This window comes from Lepus europaeus, chromosome 6, assembly GCF_033115175.1.
Source record: "Lepus europaeus isolate LE1 chromosome 6, mLepTim1.pri, whole genome shotgun sequence".
Lineage (NCBI taxonomy): Eukaryota > Metazoa > Chordata > Mammalia > Lagomorpha > Leporidae > Lepus > Lepus europaeus.
In genome coordinates this window covers 100,763,942-100,782,574 of record NC_084832.1, presented here as the reverse complement: position 1 = coordinate 100,782,574, position 18,633 = coordinate 100,763,942, and the positions used below count along the sequence as shown (strand labels likewise).

General features: G+C 39.1%; 1 protein-coding gene across 4 annotated transcripts in view; it reads right to left on the bottom strand.

Moving 5' to 3' along the window:
• FERRY3 (FERRY endosomal RAB5 effector complex subunit 3) overlaps positions 1–18,633 on the bottom strand; it is a 46,145-nt gene that overhangs the window by 8,353 nt on the left and 19,159 nt on the right. For all 4 annotated transcript variants that reach the window (XM_062194764.1, XM_062194765.1, XM_062194766.1 and 1 more), the window contains 5 exons: positions 15,064–15,170; positions 13,626–13,823; positions 12,349–12,477; positions 5,750–5,824; positions 1,297–1,499 (listed from right to left, as the gene is read on the bottom strand). In XM_062194764.1, the coding sequence (XP_062050748.1) occupies positions 1,297–1,499; positions 5,750–5,824; positions 12,349–12,477; positions 13,626–13,823; positions 15,064–15,170 (712 nt within the window). The remainder of the gene's footprint in view (positions 1–1,296; positions 1,500–5,749; positions 5,825–12,348; positions 12,478–13,625; positions 13,824–15,063; positions 15,171–18,633) is intronic.

Sequence of the window (18,633 nt, the reverse complement as noted above, 5' to 3'; positions counted from 1 at the left end):
CTTAGCAAGGCTTCCTGTAACACAATGAGTCTAAGTGGGGATTTAATCTAAAAAGTATGGTGTAAAATCTTTTACATTGCCCTATACAATCTTATTTCTATAAACCTTTTATTTTGGTAAGTAACTTTTAATGATCAACAATCAAACTTCTTCCTGACATTCACAATCTGCACTTTTAGCATTTGGCAATTATTTTTTATAGCCTCCTTAAAGCAAGCAGGCCCAGCATTGCTGATACTGGTCTTTTCATCATCAGGTTCACTGCTGGCTGCCCGTCTGCACCCACTGGGCTTGAGGCTCCTCTGCTCCTCTAGACTTGAACTTGAGTCTTTCTGTTAAATTATGTCCTCTACCCATTGTTATGTGAGTGAAGAGAGAAAGCAGGCTGGAAAACAGTCATGAAAAGAAGATTTTTTAAAATAAAAAATGTCAGATAAATAGCAGTATGTAATAAAGTAGGTAAATGATTATGTCATATGTTAATTGTAGAGGCCAATACTTTTATCCTGGAGAAAATGTTAAACTGAGGCTGGTTTCTTCCTGTCTTCTGGCATCTCTTGTCATTATTTATTAATGCATAATTAGAGAATAAAAATAATCATAATGTTAGCTTGAGTCCAGTTTAAGTGGGAGGTAAATTGAATGCAACTTAAGACAAACATGGGGGAGAATGAAGAGGCAGCAAAGGAGGAGGAAGGAGAGGAACGCATGTCATGTCCAAAGGTAGAGATAATTTTGATATTCTAGTATATCTACTGTGGGACAACGCTGTCATTCTCCAAACACAATGGTTAAGAATTATTCAGTTTTGTATTATTTGTCACCCAATTCTGCTTACCAGATAGGAGATGCAAGGTCCATAAATTACAAAAAAGTGTTTTTGGGGCTGGCACTGTGGCGTAGTGGGTAAAGCCTGCACCTGCAGTGCCAGCATCCCATATGGGCGCCGGTTTGAGTCCCATCTGCTCCACTTCTATGGCCTGGGGAAGCAGCAGAAGATGGCCCAAGCCCTTGGGCCCCTGTACCCACATGGGAGACCCAGAAGAAGCTCCTGGCTCCTGGCTTTGGATCGGCACGGCTCCGGCCGTTGCGGCCAATTGGGAAATGAACCAGTGGGTAGAAGACCTCTCTCTCTCTCTCTCTCTCTCTCTCTGTGTAACTCTGACTTTCAAATAAATAACCATATCTTTTAAAAAAAGTGTTTTTAAAATTTAAAGCCTGTTATAATATTAATACACAACATATTAATAAACAAATTAATACTCATAAAACTAGGGAAATTTTCCATCTACTTACCTCAGACATATCATGCACCAACAAGAGAGGAATGCTTATAGTTGTGATGTCATGGGTACAGCAAACTTTGAGTATATTTCGCAGTCCCATAATGGCTGGATCCCGAGCCGTGATATTTCCTGATTTTACATTGTCATCCACACAAAGATGAAAAGCAACATGGATTTCTGAGAGATTAGAATGCCGTGTAATGTAAAATTCTCCTGGAAACAACAAATACAGTCATGATTTTCAAAGGCACATCGCACTCATCCATGTTGAACCAGCAGAGATGTATCAGGAACCCACAGAGAGCTCAGGAAGCAACTGTGATTACTGCTCCTTAATTCTTGCAAAGAGGGTAATAAAGACAAGAAACAATAGACAGTTTTTCAATGAGCTCATAAATTGGTCTGAAGTGACCACCAGGTAGCAAACAAATCAAAGGATCACGCATCATTTTTATTTTGATCTAAATGCTTCAGTGTGAAACTCAACATGCAAAACTCAAATAAGATTACCTATTTCCTCCATCATGTCTTCCTCATTTCAATTTATAGGACCAATCTTTGTCTAGTTAATTGCTCAGGACAGAAATAGAGACTCTGGCCTTAATTCCTTTTTTCCCTCTCAATGTACATTTCCCCATCTACAATGCAATCCAGCACCATCGCCAACAAACAATCCCACTTGAGCATTCCACCCTTCCTGCTATCACCCTTGCTCATGCTACCATCATCTGTCGACATTCTCTTCCTTGAATTCTTTGCTCATTCTTGCCCACCTACAAACCATTTCTTTTCTTTTTTTGACAGGCAGAGTTAGACAGTGAGAGAGAGAGAGAGAAAGGTCTTCCTTTTCCGCTGGTTCATCTCCCAAGTGGCCGCTACGGCTGGCACGCCATGCCGATCCGAAGCCAGGAGCGGGGTATTCTTCCCGGTCTCCCATGTGGGTGCAAGGACCCAAGTACTTGGGCCATCCTCCACTGCCCTCCCGGGCCACAGCAGAGAGCTGGACTGGAAGAGGAGCAACTGGGACAGAATCTGGCACCCCCAACTGGGACTAGAACCCGGGGTGCCGGTGCCGCAGGCGGAGGATTAGCCTAGTGAGCGGCGGTGCCAGCCCCAAACCATTTCTTCCCTGTAACCAAAATGATTTCAATACAAATCAGACTCTACAACTCTCAGACTTAAAAGCATCCAACAGGCTCACATCAGATGGAGGAAAAAGCCCTAACTCTGGGGCCGGCATGATGGCATAGTGGGTTAAGTGTCCATATGGGTGCCGGTTCATGTCCCAGCTGCTCCACTTTCGATCCGGCTCCCTGATAACATGTCTGGGAAGGCAGCAGAAGATGGCCTAAGTACTTTGGTTCCTGTCATCCACATGGGAAATCCAGATGAAGCTCCTGGCTCCTGATCTGGTCTAGCCCTGGCCGTTGCAGCCATCTGGGGAGTGAACCAGTGGTTAGAAGATCTCATTCTTCTATTCCCACTCTCTCTGTAACTCTGCCTTTCAAATAAATAAATAATTTTTTTAAAGAGACTTCCCCACCCTCATCACTCTCTTTCATATTATTCTTATTTTCTTTTTAGCACTGAAATCTATTTGTATGTAGATTGCTTTAAAGATCACTGTTGCATGACAAGTGGGGTTTTGTCTATGATGTTTCCTGTTATATCTCTAGCATATAGAAGGTATTCAATGTAAGTATTAGTTGAATGAATGAATGTTTGAGACTGAATGCTAGGACAGTATTCTCACATCTTAAATTCCTTGCTTCCTACACCAATTCCTTTTTTCAGGTAGCCCCATTAGCCAAGAAAAAATATCTCACCAGCTTTTATTTTCTGTGGTTTCTGTCAATACAAATAACATATAAAGAGTATGTTTTTATAAATACACACGCCTGAAAAAACAAAAAAACACATGCTCACTGGAAATTCTGCTATGTCCTCCTAGGGAAAGCTGGCTCACTTCTACAACCCTCGCCCCTACACATCCTGCTTGACCTTACTGCAAAGGCATGATTGTAGGATTTCAGAAGTCCACAGAATGTTTACAAGTACTTAATAGATTTTTAGCACCATGTTTAACATTTCCAGCTTACCAGTGCACATAAGTTATACTCGTAGTTGCCTCTAATAGCCCCAGACAAAGGTTTCCTAAAAAAAAAAAAAAAAAAAAAAAAAAATCTTGGGGGCCGGCACTGTGGCACGGCAGGTTAACGCCCTGGCCTGAAGTGCCGGCATCCCATATGGGTGCCGGTTCTAGTCCTGGTGGCTCCACTTCCGATCCAGCTCTCTGCTATGGCCTGGGAAAGCAGTGGAGGATGGCCCAAGTCCTTGGGCCCCTGCACCCGCATGGGAGACCTGGAAGAAGCTCCTGGCTTCAGATTGGTGCAGCTCTGACCATTGCGGCCATCTGGGGAGTGAGCCATCGGATGGAAGACCTCTGTCTCTCTCTGCCTCTCCTCTCACTGTGTAACTCTGACTTTCAAATAAATAAATCTTTAAAGAAAAAAATCTTTAAAAAGATAAAGGAACTAGACAAATAGAAAAAGAAATTAAAGAAGGAGCAGTGAATGAGACACCAAAATGTTGCCAGTGAAAATTTCCATGGAAGGCAATCAAAGTCACAGGCTGCTTCTCAGAAACCGGGATCGCATGAGACAAAATCCTTCTGGGCCCATGAAGTGTGTTTACCCCCTAAACTCCTACTGATAACTCACATGGTGGAAGTCATTGCATTAAGCACGGGCTATGGTCCAATGGTGAGGCAAGATGACTTAGTGCACAAGTCAGGTGCTCCTAATCCTCAAGCTGGCACTGCTTTGTTTGACCTTACATGACTTGCCTCTTGGCCTCATCTTACCCATTAACAAAATGGGGGTCATGCAGGTGGCAGTAGTAATCAAATTCATACGACACAGTACAAAAAGGAATATATTGGGTGTTAAGAAGTGCTGGCCTCTAGCACTTACTGGCTGAATGATCTTGGGCAAATCAGCTCAGCTTACTGATTTTCTGTTACTTTGTGCATGAAATGCGAAAAATATGCCTGACTGCTTTCCTTATAAGGTTATCTTGAGAATTAGATGACATAAATTGTAAATACTTAGATAATGACAGAGTAAGCTACTGTTGGCTTAACACTGTGTAGACAGAACTTTTTCTTACAATTTTTAATGTAATATAAATAATTTGTGTAAATAATGTGTGATTTAGATCTCTTTACATCTCTTTGAAATCCTAGTTGTGTAGACATTCTTTAAGTGAAGATTCACATGTTATTATAAAGTCTAACTGAACAATTTAATACTCCTTTTCTAAGTTAGTTTTATTACACATCTTCCTGTTTGGGAGTAGTAATGGGATACTAACCTATAGACTTTCCCCCAAAAAAGAGTAAGGAAGGAAACACAGTAATAAAGAATTAAGTTTTTAAAAACCTAGTTATCAGGATCTCCAGAATAGTAATAAGATTGGCACATTTTAAGAAAGCCACAAAATATGGATGATTTAAATTATGGATCTATGAAGAGAAACACAATAAATCCTTCCCTGAAGGTATTTTTAGATGGAGAGGAGGATGGTTTCCTGTTCCACAAAGTGGAGGAAACAGCATGTGGTGATTCTAACATTATCCACTAAGGTAGGCTATCTGAAGGTGGGAGGAAATTCGGAGGCTGATGACCACAAGCTAACTGGCTACGACTGACAAGATGAATACCAGAAATGGGCATAATACTCACTTAGATGACACATAATGTGACCTACATGTCAAAGAGTAGGGAAGGAAATGTGAGGAAAGTACCTTAAAGGAGAATAGACAACATTCAAAAGATGACTATTTCTGAAACTGTCAAATTTGCTATTCACTTTAAGAGACTTCCTACTTGTATAGCAAACAAATAGGCCTTCCTTGGTATGTCCTCTTGTACAGACACGATTAAGGGTCATCAGAGTGACTTAAATCAGAAAGAGGGTTAACGGACTGAAGTACTAATTGTTAAAAAAGAAATATCCAAGAATAAAAGAAATGAAAAGCAGGGAAACAGAAGTAAGACCTTAGATGAGACAGTCCAAGTTCTTACTACAAGTTCGACAATTTATATCTCTATGTGCCACTGTTTATATTTCAAAGTAAAAATTATTTCTGATTTATTCCACAGAAACTAAGAAGCAATGTATAAAAGAAAATCTGAAATAGCAAAATAACGATGACATTTATGCAACTTTTCTTTTTTCAATTAAACATTTCTTTTTGTACAGATCTAAGAAAAAGTGTTAGTATAAGAATTAAAAAGATTTACAATGGAGAACATTTGTGAAAGTGTATCATGGAAAGTCAGATGTTATTTTAAGTGATTATTGACATTTTATAATGCACACCATAAGAATTTTTGTTTTCAATCTAAGATTTTAGTGTATGTGATTATAATAATACAATCTTTAAAATAAATAACACTTACCAGGTAAAATATTTAAGTAGTTTCTCTCAGCATTCTTAGTTTTATCGTCACATCCTCCATTTTGGTTCCCAGAATCTATTCATAAGAGAATGTAACATGAAAGAAGACAACCATAGATGAGAACACATTACCACTCCCATTTCCAAAACAATCACAATGACAGCAAGAATTTCCAAAGGGCCTCTGTGTGTCAGACACTGGGCTAGATGCTTTACATGGATGGCCAAGTATTTTATTCCTTTTTTTTTTTTTTTTTTTTTCAGATTTATTTATTTAATTTGAAAGGCAGAGTTACAGAGAAGAAGAGGCAGAGGTAGAGAAAGAGTTCTTCCATCCGCTGGTTCACTCTCCAGATGGCCACAACAGCCAGAGCTGGGCCAATCCGAAGCCAGGAGCCAGAAGCTTCTTCCAGGTCTCCCACGTGGGTGCAGGGGCTCAAGGACTTGGGCCATCCTCCATTGCTTTCCCAGGCTACAGCAGAGAGCTGGATCAAAAGTGGAACAGCCAGGACTTGAACTGGTGCCCACATGAGATGCTAGCGCTGCGGGCGGCGACCTCATCCACTAGACCACAGTGCTGGCCCTCAAAGTATTTTATTCTTACAACAGCCCTATAACTGGAACGTTGTGAGTTAGGTACTATTATTACCTTCATTTTTATAAACAAGGAACAGAGGCTTAGATAGGTTAATAACTTAATCAGGGATGCACAGGTAAGTGGTAGAAGCAGATTTTGAACCCATATACAGAGATTCTAAATCCTATGGCCTTCACCACTTGCCAGTACTCTACTTTTCATCTGAGAGGTTCAGGGTACTAAGCTAACTACACATAAAATAACTTCATTAGATAGTTGTAACGTGGCCATCTCTATTTTTAGAATCTGAGTCACTGTTGTTGATAATAACTTGTTCAGGACTACAAATAAACGGTTAGTAAGCACCAGGAATTGCTTTACAGTCAGCCCATTCCTGAAATTTATTTCTTATGTGACACTATATATGCATATAATTAATTCCAGGGGTGAGACTCTGTTTCAAACAGAAAATTTTTTCAGATATTCAATAGTTTTTCTTATTTTTTCTTTCATTTTTGAAGTCATTATATTTCCTAGAAGGATAAATACTGGTAAAATAAGCATAACTGAACATACATTATTAAGGCAATTTGTATGTATGCAAATTACTTTACATACATACAAACATACACTTTTAATATAAGACACATTTTAATTTTAGAAGAATACCATCAGAACTCACAAATGCAAAATGAATATTAGCTTTCAAAGTAGCTATTTTTAATTATGTATTTATTTAAAAGTCAGAGAGAAAGATCGATTGGTCAGTCTTTCATCCACTGGTTCCCTCTCGAAATGCCCAAAACAGCCAGGACTGCGCTAGGCCAAAGCCAGAAGCCAGGAACTCCATCCTGGTCTTCCACATGAGTGGCAGGAACCTGACTACTTGGGCCACCTTCCCCTGCCACCAGGTGCAAATCAGAAGCTGGACCCAAACTGGAGGTGGGTGGGACTCAATCGCAGGTACGCTGATAAGGGGATACAGGTGTTGCAAGCAAATTAAACTGCTAACCACAATGCCTGCCTCTAGAGCAGTGATCTTTAGGAGGCCGTATACTTACTCCAGTAGAATTACAACTATTTAGAAATCCATTTTGGAATGGCCTTCAGCATCAGAAAATCACATGAAAGCAGTCAGAACTTAAAATAAGTAAACTGCAAATACCAAAGTAGAGTTTCCAAAATGATCTGAATAAAAGGTAACCATATTTTCATCTAATGATTACTTTGATGAATTGATTCATAACTTCCTATCTTTTAAACACACATATTTTATAAACCAAGAGACCGAGATACAGGCACAGAGAGGCAGAAGGCTGAGTTGCTTGAGTCCTGATGTAATGTAATATTCATTTCTAATACAGAGTCATATAATAGGTTTTGCATAAGTGTCTGATCATAGCACAGATTATAAATAACAATAAATAAGGACTCTAATTTTGTTCAGAGGGTGTCTGAACAAAGAGAAACCCTGCTGGGATGGATGTTAGGGCGCTATGGGTTTTAAGTTGTTGCTTGGGAAGCCCTCATCCCATACTGGAGTGCATGTTCTGGGTCCTGGCTACTCTGTTTCTGGTCTAGTTTCTTGCTAATGCACCTGAAAAGGGAACGGATGATGGTCCAAGTACTTGGGTCCCGGCCATCCAAGTGGGAGGTCTGGGAGAAGTTATGGGCTCCTGTTACAGGCATCAGGGAACCAGAAGATAGAAGATTTCTCTTGAGCTCTCCTTCTCTCTTCTCTTCTGTCACTCTGCCTTTCAAATAAGTAAATAAAATAAATCTAAAAAAAAAAAGAATTTCTGCTAAATAATAAATAAGAGTAGTTCATAGTCCATTTCCCTTTCATATCTTAATGGTGATAGCTTGTTTGATAATACTAAGATGGCTATTATTTTTACTTTTTTCAAAAAAGTATATAAAGGTGCTAATATAACAACCACAGTAAGAAAAATAATGGAATGTCTTAGAGAAAAACAGGTGCTTACATATTAGGATGTAAACATGTACAATTATGTACGCACGAATAGAGAAGAAAAAGATGGAGAAAGTATTTTCACAAAGTTCTTCTCTAACAACATACAGGTTCCTTTAAGAAAGTTGTTTTTCATAAACCTACTTGCTTCACTGACTCACTTAAACACAAAGTAGCTGCTTGAACAAGAACAAAAGAATACTATGATATACACATACTGCCTTAATGGTATGTGCTTAAAAACTTTCCTGGCATTTATTGTATACTTTCTATCTCCCTTAAATATACTTAGAATCTTCCCCCTCCCACATGTATTATGATCTCAATCTTTATGCTTTTAGTCTCTACTAAGAATAATATTGAGGGGCCACCGCTGTGGCATAGCTGGAAAAGCCACTGCCTGCAGTGCTGGCATCCAGCATCCCATATGAGCACCGGTTAGAGTCCTGGCTGCTCCACTTCGATCCAGCTCTCTGCTATGGCCTGGGAAAGCAGTGGAAGATGGCCCAAGTCATTGGGTCCCTGCACCCATGTGGGAGACCTGGAAGAAGCTCCTGGCTCCTGGCTTTGGATTGGCACAGTTCCGGCTGTTGCGGCCATCTGGCGAGTGAATGAGTGGATGGAAGACCTCGCTCTCTCTCTCTCTCTCTCTCTCTCTCTGCCTCTGCCTCTCTGTAACTCTGCCTTTCAAATAAAAAAATAAATCTTTAGAATAATATTGAAATGCTTCTGATCACATTACTAGTTTTAATGACCTGGAAGAAGATGGCAAAATAAGAGGCACACTGGAATTTTCTGAAAAGGTTTTTGTTAGGATATATTTGTCTAGTGGTTTTTCTGATATTTGGCCTGGCTTTGACACTTAATATGCAAATGACCATGGCAAAGCCACATTTATCTTTAGGGAGATTAAAGCTGGTGGGGTCGTTAGGGAGAGCAGTTGCTAACACTGTCAAAGTTATCAGTGCAGTCCTTTAACCCAGGGACTTCTCCTCAGGGATCTGTTAAACAGATTGGCTTACTGCTCATCCAAGGATTCATGTGCAAGGTTACCCATGCACTGCTACATAAAATAATAAAAAATTAGGAGTAGATCAAGTGATTATAAAGACAGGACTGATTAATAATAGGATATTCCATAATGGATTATTATGCAACAGCAAAAAGGTCTAAGGATGGTCTTTATGAACTGATATGGAATGAGCTCTGGGGTACATTATTCAGTGAAAAAAGCAGGACAGAGAATAGTACATATGAAAGTTCACACTTGTGAAAAAGGGAAGTAAATCTACACCTACATATGCTTACATAAATAGAACATAAACATGTATCCGGAAGGCACATATGAGACAGCATGGGCTGCCTCTGGAGAGAGAAACTGGATGGCTGGGGACAGACCTAGGGAGACTCACTGTGTGCTCTTGTACAGCTTGAATCATGAATCTTGAGAATGGTTTACCTACTTAAGAAACTTTATAAAGTTACAGAAAACAGAAAATATTGTTTTTATTTTGCTTTGTTTTTAAGATTTATTTATCTACTTGAAAGTAAAGATGGACAGGGAGAGTGAGAGAAAAAGAGATCCTGCATCAAATGGCCACAATGGCTGGGCTGGTCCAGGTTGAAACTAGGAGCCTGGATCCCCATCTGGGTTTCCCACATGGCTACCAGGGGCTCAACTTGGACCATCTTCTGCTGCCTTCCCAGGTGCATTAGCAGGGAGCTGGATTTGAAGTGATCCAGAGCTCCAATATGGGATGCCAGCATTGCAGGTGTCAGCTTAGCTCAGTGTGCCACAATGCCAATCCCAGAAAACATTCGTAAAACTCTATGGAATAGGGGCTGGCACTGTGGCATAGCAGGTAAAGCCACTGCCAACAGTGCCGGCATCCTATTTGGGCACCAATTCGAGTCCTGGCTGCTCCACTTCCGATCCAGCTCCCTGCTATAAAGTGCCTGGGAAAGCAGCAGAGGATGGCCCAAGTGCTTGGGCCCCTGCATCCACATGGGAGACCTGAAGGAAGCTCCTAGCTCCTGGCTTTGGATTGGCCCAGCTCCAGCCACTGCAGCCATTTGGGGAGTGAATCAGTCGATGGAAGACCTCTGTCTCTACCTCTCTCTGTAACTCTGTCTTTCAAATAAATAAAATAAATCTTTAAAACAAAACCAAACAATTGACTTTGAGATAACACAACATCTTTGAAACACTGGAGTCGCACAAAAGAAAAAAAAAGGTATTCAAAGTACAAGAAGTAGATTTAAAGGTCTGAGAAGCCCAAAAGTTAAAACTTCCCATATTTTATCTCCTGAACACCACTACAAAGTTTTTATTTAAAAATATATATTGTGCATTCATTCAAGCCTGGCAAGAACATGTATTATGATTTTAGTCTGTGATATTACATGAAATGTCAAGGGCCAGCATTATGGCACAGTGGGTTAAATCACCATGTGTGACACTGGCTGGCATCCCATATCAGAACGCTGGTTCTAGTACCAGCTGCTTCGCTTCCAGTGCAGCACCCTGCTAATGCGCCTGGGAAGTCAGCAGAGGATGGCCTAAGTGCTTGGGTCCTGGCCATCCATGATGGAGACCCAGATAGAGCTTTGGGCTCCTGGCTGTAGCCTGGCCCAGCCCTAGCTATTGTAGCCATTTGGAGAGTCAATCAAGTCTGTTCCTCCAGCTCCCTCTGTGGCTCTGCCTTTCAAATAAATAAATCTTTAAAAAATACATGAAGCATCAGAAAAATACAAAAACATTTTAAAAGAATATAACCCTGATATTCAGCTCGTAACTAAAACAACTTACAGTAACAATTTAATTGCTCTTTAAGCTTTCATTTTCAATTTAAGAAAATGCATTACTTTGTAATTTGAGTCAGTTTTTTAAATCTATGTCTTTTCCTTTAACTCTCCTTCCATGTGTAGATCAAAGTTTTTGAAGAAAGATGCCGAGAACTGTCTCTACGTTTTATTTATTTATTTATTTATTTATTTTGACAGGCAGAGTGGACAGTGAGAGAGAGAGACAGAGAAGGTCTTCCTTTTGCCGTTGGTTCACCCTCCAATGGCCGCCGCACCAGGCTGATCCGAAGCCAGGAGCCAGGTGCCTCTCCTGGTCTCCCATGCGGGTGCAGGGCTCAAGGACCTGGGCCAACCTCCACTGCACTCCCAGGCCATAGCAGAGAGCTGGCCTGGAAGAGGGGCAACCGGGACAGAATACGGCACCCCGACCAGCACTAGAACCCGGTGTGCCGGCGCTGCAGGTGGAGAATTAGCCTATTGAGCCACGGCACCGGCCTCTACATTTTAAAAACATTTCACAGTATACCCATTTCTAAATAAACAAACAAATAAGTAAATAAAACTGTCTTGATCCAGCCATCCCATCTTTATGTATAATATTCAAAGGAACTGAAATTAGTATCTTGAAGGGTATCTTCATTTCACCATTCACAATAGCCAAGATATGAAAACAATGTAAGTGTTCATCAATGGATGACTGGATAAAGCAAATAAATTTTTTTCAACTCACAGATAGAATTTCTTGTGAGGAACACTTGGGGTCCCAAGTATTTCAGATAAGGAATGCTCAATGTGTAGTTAGCAAGGATGTTATATTGTGGATAAACATATAAAAAGCAGTCATTCAAGGACATAGTGACTAAAAAAAAAACCCAACTCATGTAACTGACTTTATGCTACTCAAGTCAAGCAAAGATGGAACACAGAAAAAGCATGTATTTAACGCTGCTCTTTACAATTTGGATCAAAAGATCACCAACTTTCCAGAGAGTGCCTGTTTCTACTGTAATTACAGTACTGAAATTTTAAAATAATTTTCACTGAGAATCTTGACAAAAATTATCCCAAAAAAGAAAATTAAGGACAGAATTCAACCTTATGATGATTTTAAGTTTTGTTCTTAATTTCCTTCTTCCAATTTCCGGAAATAAAATATGATTTTAATGACCTATATGCCATTCGCTCTAATGATTATGGACAGAATATACTAAGAGAGAAATATTTTATAAACTGGAGTTTTACTGACCATGTGATTCCTTCAGCTTACTCCTGCGCTGGGTTCTGGCATAGAGGACCACCTGTTGGACAACTTCCAGTTGCTCTTCAATCCGGGGGAAATGGAAGTCAGTACACTCTTGGCAAACTGTGGCAAAATCTAAGGAACCCAGAACATTTACAAACTTATAAGTGTGAACTACCAAACATGTAGTTTTCTCTTGCAAACCGAGATAGAGGAGAAATAGAAAATAAAACTCAAAGTATGATTTCTTACATCTATCCTTTCAATAATAATGCTTTAAGTGAGGGCATTGTAATTTTGCTTTTATCAGAAACTTAACCTCTCAACCACTCAAGAGTAAACAATTAACAGACAATACATTTTAATACGAGGTCAATATAATCCAAGTCTTTAAATAATAGATACTTTGATCATAATATATCCCTAAAAGTGCTACAGCATACAAGAAGGTAAGTAAATTCTACTCAGGCTTTTTCAAAGACAGGTATAAATTTCAATACATTAGATATAATAAAAAATGTATAAATAATCATAAAAGTGTTTCACTAAGAGGGTAGGTAGAATTTTTCCTAGCATATTTAAGAGGTAGTTTATTAGAAAAAAAAAGAAAAATGCAAGAACTAAAATCCACTGAGCCAGAATCTGCTTCTAAATTGAAAAGTATATTTATATGTTGATTACTTTTTCCTTACACGGACATAAGAACCTTATAAGAGTGGATTTTGTAATACAATAGAAATTTAAGAAAAATTAAATATTATGACACACACTAAAAATGTTTAAGTATGAAATAACTATGGCGGATACAACTATTTTTGGTCTACTTGAATACTTGGAGTGATTACATTTTTTTTCAGTTTTTCCATACTTCTTTTATTCGTAAGAATGGCAATAGGAGGAGAAATTTAAGGAAATAAATATGTATAATGTGAGGGCTGTTGCTGTAGCTCAGTGGTTTAAAGCTGCGGCCTGCAGCTCTGGCATCCCATATGGGCATCAGTTCAAGTCTCAGTCGCTCTACTTCGGATCTAGCTTCCTGCTAATGAGCCTGGGGAAGCAGCAGAGGATGGCCCAAGTGTTTGGGCTCCTGTACCCACGTGAGACCTGGATGAAGCTCCTGGCTCCTAGCTTAGGCCTGTCTCAGCCCTGGTTGTTGCAGTGATTTGGGAAGTAAACCAGTGGATGGAAGATCTCTATCTGTCTCTTTCTCTCTCTCTGTAACTCTACCTCTAATAGATAAATAAATATTTTAAAAAATAAATATATATATAATGTTAACTTACCTCTTTTAATACCACTATAAGAATTAATTCGATTATCTACTAGTAAAACCAGGCCACAAAGAGATGTGGAATAAAGTGATAGTGCTGTCTGAAGCCGATGGAGTTTCACACCACTTCGATGATTTCTTTTATGTTTACAGAAGTCCAGCATATCTGCTCTGAGCAATCTCAAATTATGCATGGTCTTCAGCTGGGCTCCTGTGGGTAGGCAACAGTCCCAGAAAGATACTTAAACTTCTGCAAAAATTCAGTATAATAGCATGCAAGTCTCTACAGCAAGAACACAGATAAATCTGTGCTACGCATAATAATTAAAGATCGGCCTTATGTACCAATGCCATCTCACTAGTCCAAGTGATCAATTTCTGTTCACAATTAATCATAATAATAGGACTAAGCGTCAAAGGGATCACATAAACAAGACTAGTGTCTGCAAATACTAACCGATAGAATAAAAAAGGGAGAGAACGATCCAACATGGGGAAGCAAGATACACAGCAGATTCATAGAATGGCGGATGTCCTAAACAGCACTCTGGCCTCAGAATCAGCCCTTAAGGCATTCAGATCTGGCTGAAAAGCCCATGAGAGTATTTCAGGCATGGAAAGCCAAGATACTCTGTCAAAAAAACAACAACAACAAAAAAAAACCTAAATGAAAGATCTCCATGAGTGAGATCCCAGTGGAAAGAACAGGTCATCAAAGAAGGAGGTACCTTTCTCTGAAGGGAGGAGAGAACTTCCACTTTGACTACGACTTTGTCTAAATATGATCAGAGTTGGTGAACTGAAAAGGCTTCCATAGCCTTGGCAATTCATGACAAGAGCCTAGGGTGATTACTGATGCCATAAACAAGAGAGTCAATTTGTTAAGTCAACAACAGGAGTCACTGTGCACTTACTCCTCATGTAGGATCTCTGTCCTTAATGTGCTGTACATTGTGATTTAATGCTATAAATAGTACTCAAACAGTATTTTTCACTTTGTGCTTCTATGTGGGTGCAAACTGTTGAAATCTTTACTTAATATACACTAAACTGATCTTCTATATATAAAGAGAATTGAAAATGAATCTTGATGTGAATGGAAGGGGAGAGGGAGCGGGAAAGAGGAGGGTTGCGGGTGGGAGGGAAGTTATGGGGGGGGGGGGAAGCCATTGTAATCCATAAGCTGTACTTTGGAAATTTATACTCATTAAATAAAAGTTAAAAAAAAACAGATCAGCCTTATAAATTCCCATTTTAATAGCAATTATAACTTTATCTACAAAAAAAGATATGTAAACTAAAATGGGAAACTTAAAGCCAACAAACTATAGGCTTTGTTGGAACAAAAGGTAAAATGACATGGGTACAATCAGATGCTAGGAATTTTTCCATTATAACAAATCATAAGATTTTACAATAAATTAAAATTTTAAAAAAATGAATACACTTACCTAAATGAATGGTGAAACTTTCTTCTAGTTTTCTTTGTTCCTCATAAATCCTTCCAATTGTTTCTGCTGATTCTCTGAACTGACTTGGTTGAACTTTAATTTCTTCACTGGAATTAATGAAATTATTGATATGCTTTGTTTGCATGTTTGTGAAAAACTTTTCTTGAAGGAAAGCAAGATTTTTAGTAAAATGAGAGAAAAACGAAGTTTGAAAGTAGTACTTAATGGATTCCTAAACTTATCCTTAATCCATGGTGACAAGTAAGACTATAAGTAACAAGATTCTAAAATTCCTACTTGTTCTTTCAGTTCCCCACAGAAGATAATGCAGAGTATTCTTTTTAGTAGTTAGATGATAAATCATTAGATTACTACATAATATTTCTTAGTGGCCTAAGAGAATGATTACATAAAATGACTAACATGTTACTTTAAAATCAGTTATATGTACTATAAACTATATAACTATACCAGGGGTAGCTCTAGGCAAAATCAGAAAAGAAGTGAAGTGATAACAAGGAGAATTTAAAAAGTTAAATAGCCCTTAAGGCATTCGGATCTGGCTGAAGAGCCCATGAGAGTATTGTAGGCATGGAAAGCCAAGATACCATGGAAAAGAAAAAAAAGAAGAAGACTTAAATGAAAGATCTCTGTGAGTGAGATCCCAGTGGAAAGAACGGGGCCATCAAAGAAGGAGGTACCTTTCTCTGAAGGGAGGAGAGAACTTCCACTTTGACTATGACCCTATCGGAATAAGATCAAAGTCAGCGAACTCTAAAGGCTTCCATAGCCTTGGCAACTCATGACTAGAGCCTAGGGAGATTACTGACGCCATAAACAAGAGTGTCAAATTGTTAAGTCAGCAACAGGAGTCACTGTGTACTTACATCCCATGTGGGATCTGTCCTTAATGTGTTGTCTAATGTGCAGTGATGCTATAACTAGTACTGAAACAGTATTTTTACACTTTGTGTTTCTGTGTGGGTACAAACTGAAGAAATCTTTACCAATTATATACTGAATCGATCTTCTGTATATAAAGATAATTGGAAATGAAAAAAAAAACTGGTGTTAAACTGGAAATGGCATAGAAAATTAATTAATTTTTAAAAAAATATTATGTAGGATCTCTGTCTTTAATGTGCTGTACACTGTTATTTAATGCTATAACTAGTACTCCAACAGTACTTTTTTCACTTTGTGTTGCTATATGGGGGCAAACTGTTGAAATCTTTACCTAATATATACTAAACTGATCTTCTGTATATAAAGAGAATTGAAAATAAATCTTGATGTGAATGGAAGGGGAGAGGGAGCGGGAAAGGGGAGGGTTGCGGGTGGGAGGGAAAGTATGGGAGGGGGGAAGCCATTGTAACCCATAAGCTGTACTTTGGAAATTTATATTCATTAAATAAAAGTTTAATAAAAAAATTTTAAAAAGTTAAATAAAATAAATGGAAAAAAAGTATGATTTCTATTTTGATGTATATACATCCTCTATTTTTACCACTAACATTCTCCTCCCACTAAATGACTTCTGAGTTTATTCTGCTCTTTATATTTCCTGAAAAGCTCTCCCCAGAGGAGTCAAAACCACACAACTGTTCAATTCAGATTTCATGGTATGCCGAAGACAATAAACTGTAACAGTCATCCATTGCACTGACTACATTTTGGAGAGGTGAATCCAAACAGCCTCTTTAGTTTCACTAACTGGCTTCATCAGTGATATGATAAATTTAAACTTAAAAATAAATTTATATTAATAAAATGTCCAAATGTTAGGATGTAGACAGCCTCAAGAGAATATTGTTCCCACATAACAAAAAGAAAAAGCCAGATAATTACTAATTCAGGATTTTTCTGGAGCCCATAAAAGACTCAAGGTAATAAAGGCAACAGAGTAAATGGAATTGCAATGTGGGACACCCTCCTCCAAGGACGGATAGGACCCACAAAGTTTCCTCTCTGTCACAGCATGGTTGAAACAGGTTGCTGTTGTGCAAGGGGATAAGAAGAAATGTTAACATTTTACTGGATTCTTAAAGGCCAAACATGGACTAGTCTGTCAATTTAGAACAGTTAGCATCACAGACGAATCACTGGCAAAATCTTTTCCGGTAGCATCCACCAGGTGTTTCCAAGAAAAGATTTGTGGAAGGGGACAAGAGAGCTCTCTTGGGGCCACAGGCAGAACTGCTGTGTATGCCTCATATTTGGGGCCGAGATGTGGCTTGCCCAAGACAACAGAGCTGCACAATAGCTAGACGATGTGACCTGTCTAAAACCAAGTAACAAGCAGTCGTTACTGGGAGGATGAGAAACAGCAGAGAAGGAGACTCCATCTGCAGCAGGCATGCCAAGGCTACTGGAAGCTGCAGATGGAGAAGAGTGACAGAGAAAACCCTCCGGAAACCCACGTCTCACTCTAAGTACCAAGGAGCATCAGAGAGTAGATAATGAAGCCCGAGGTATCCTGAAGGTATGGACAGACACACAAAACCAAGCTCAGCTCAAGAGCTGCAAAAATCTGTACAACTGTCACATTACTGGCCTATTCCTCTCTGGATACAAATAACATCTCAGACTCTTCTAATACCACAATATCCAGAACTTAGTTAAAAACAGAAGGAAGAAGGAAGATGGAGAAAAAAGGAAGGGAGAGAGGGAAGAAACAGGAAAAGAGAGAAGGAAGGAAGGAAGGAAGGAAGGAGGGAGGGAGGGAGGGAAGATGGATGAAGAAGGACAAGAAAGGAAGAGAGATTCAAAAAGGAAAAAAAACTGACAAGATCAAGCGATATGGCAGTCAAGAGAAAGAGACTTTAAGGTGACTGATGTGGGCTTAAAGAAATGGACTTCCAAACAGCTACTGAAATGCTGAAAGATCTAGTGGAAAAGGCAGGCAACTCTGCTGCTGACCTAGCTCCTTGCTAATGCTCCTAAAAAGCAGTAGGTGATGGCCCAAGTACTTGGGTACCTGGCACCCATGTGAGACATTTGATGGAGTTCCTGGCTTCTGGCTTCAGTCTGGTCCAGTCCCAGTGGTTGTAGCCATTTGGGGAGTGAACCAGCATATAGAAGACCTCTCTCTCTTTCTCTTCTCTCTAACTCTGCCTTTCAAATAAATAAAATAAAAAACACATGTCTATATATAAAGGCCTCTACATGAATGTTTATAACAGCTTTTTTTTTTTATAATTACCCAAATCTAGAAATAGCTCAACTGTCCATCACCAAGTCAATAGATAGACAAAGGTATAACAGAATACTACAGAATAATAAAAAGGAAAGAACCACCGACATATGGAACATCATCAACTGAATCTCAAAAGTACCATGCCAAGCAAAATAAGCAGATACAAACTGCTAGAGCCAGTTTCATTCCATTTATATAATATTTTGAGAAAAGCAAACTTCAGGGACAGACAGGGGCTGGGCAAGGCAAAAGTGTGGAATATAAAAAGGAAATGCTGAATCTTGATTGTGGTGATAATTTATAACCAAGTTTGTCAAAATTCATCAAGCAATATAACTAAAGCATATTTTGCATAATATAGTTTGTCCTGCAAT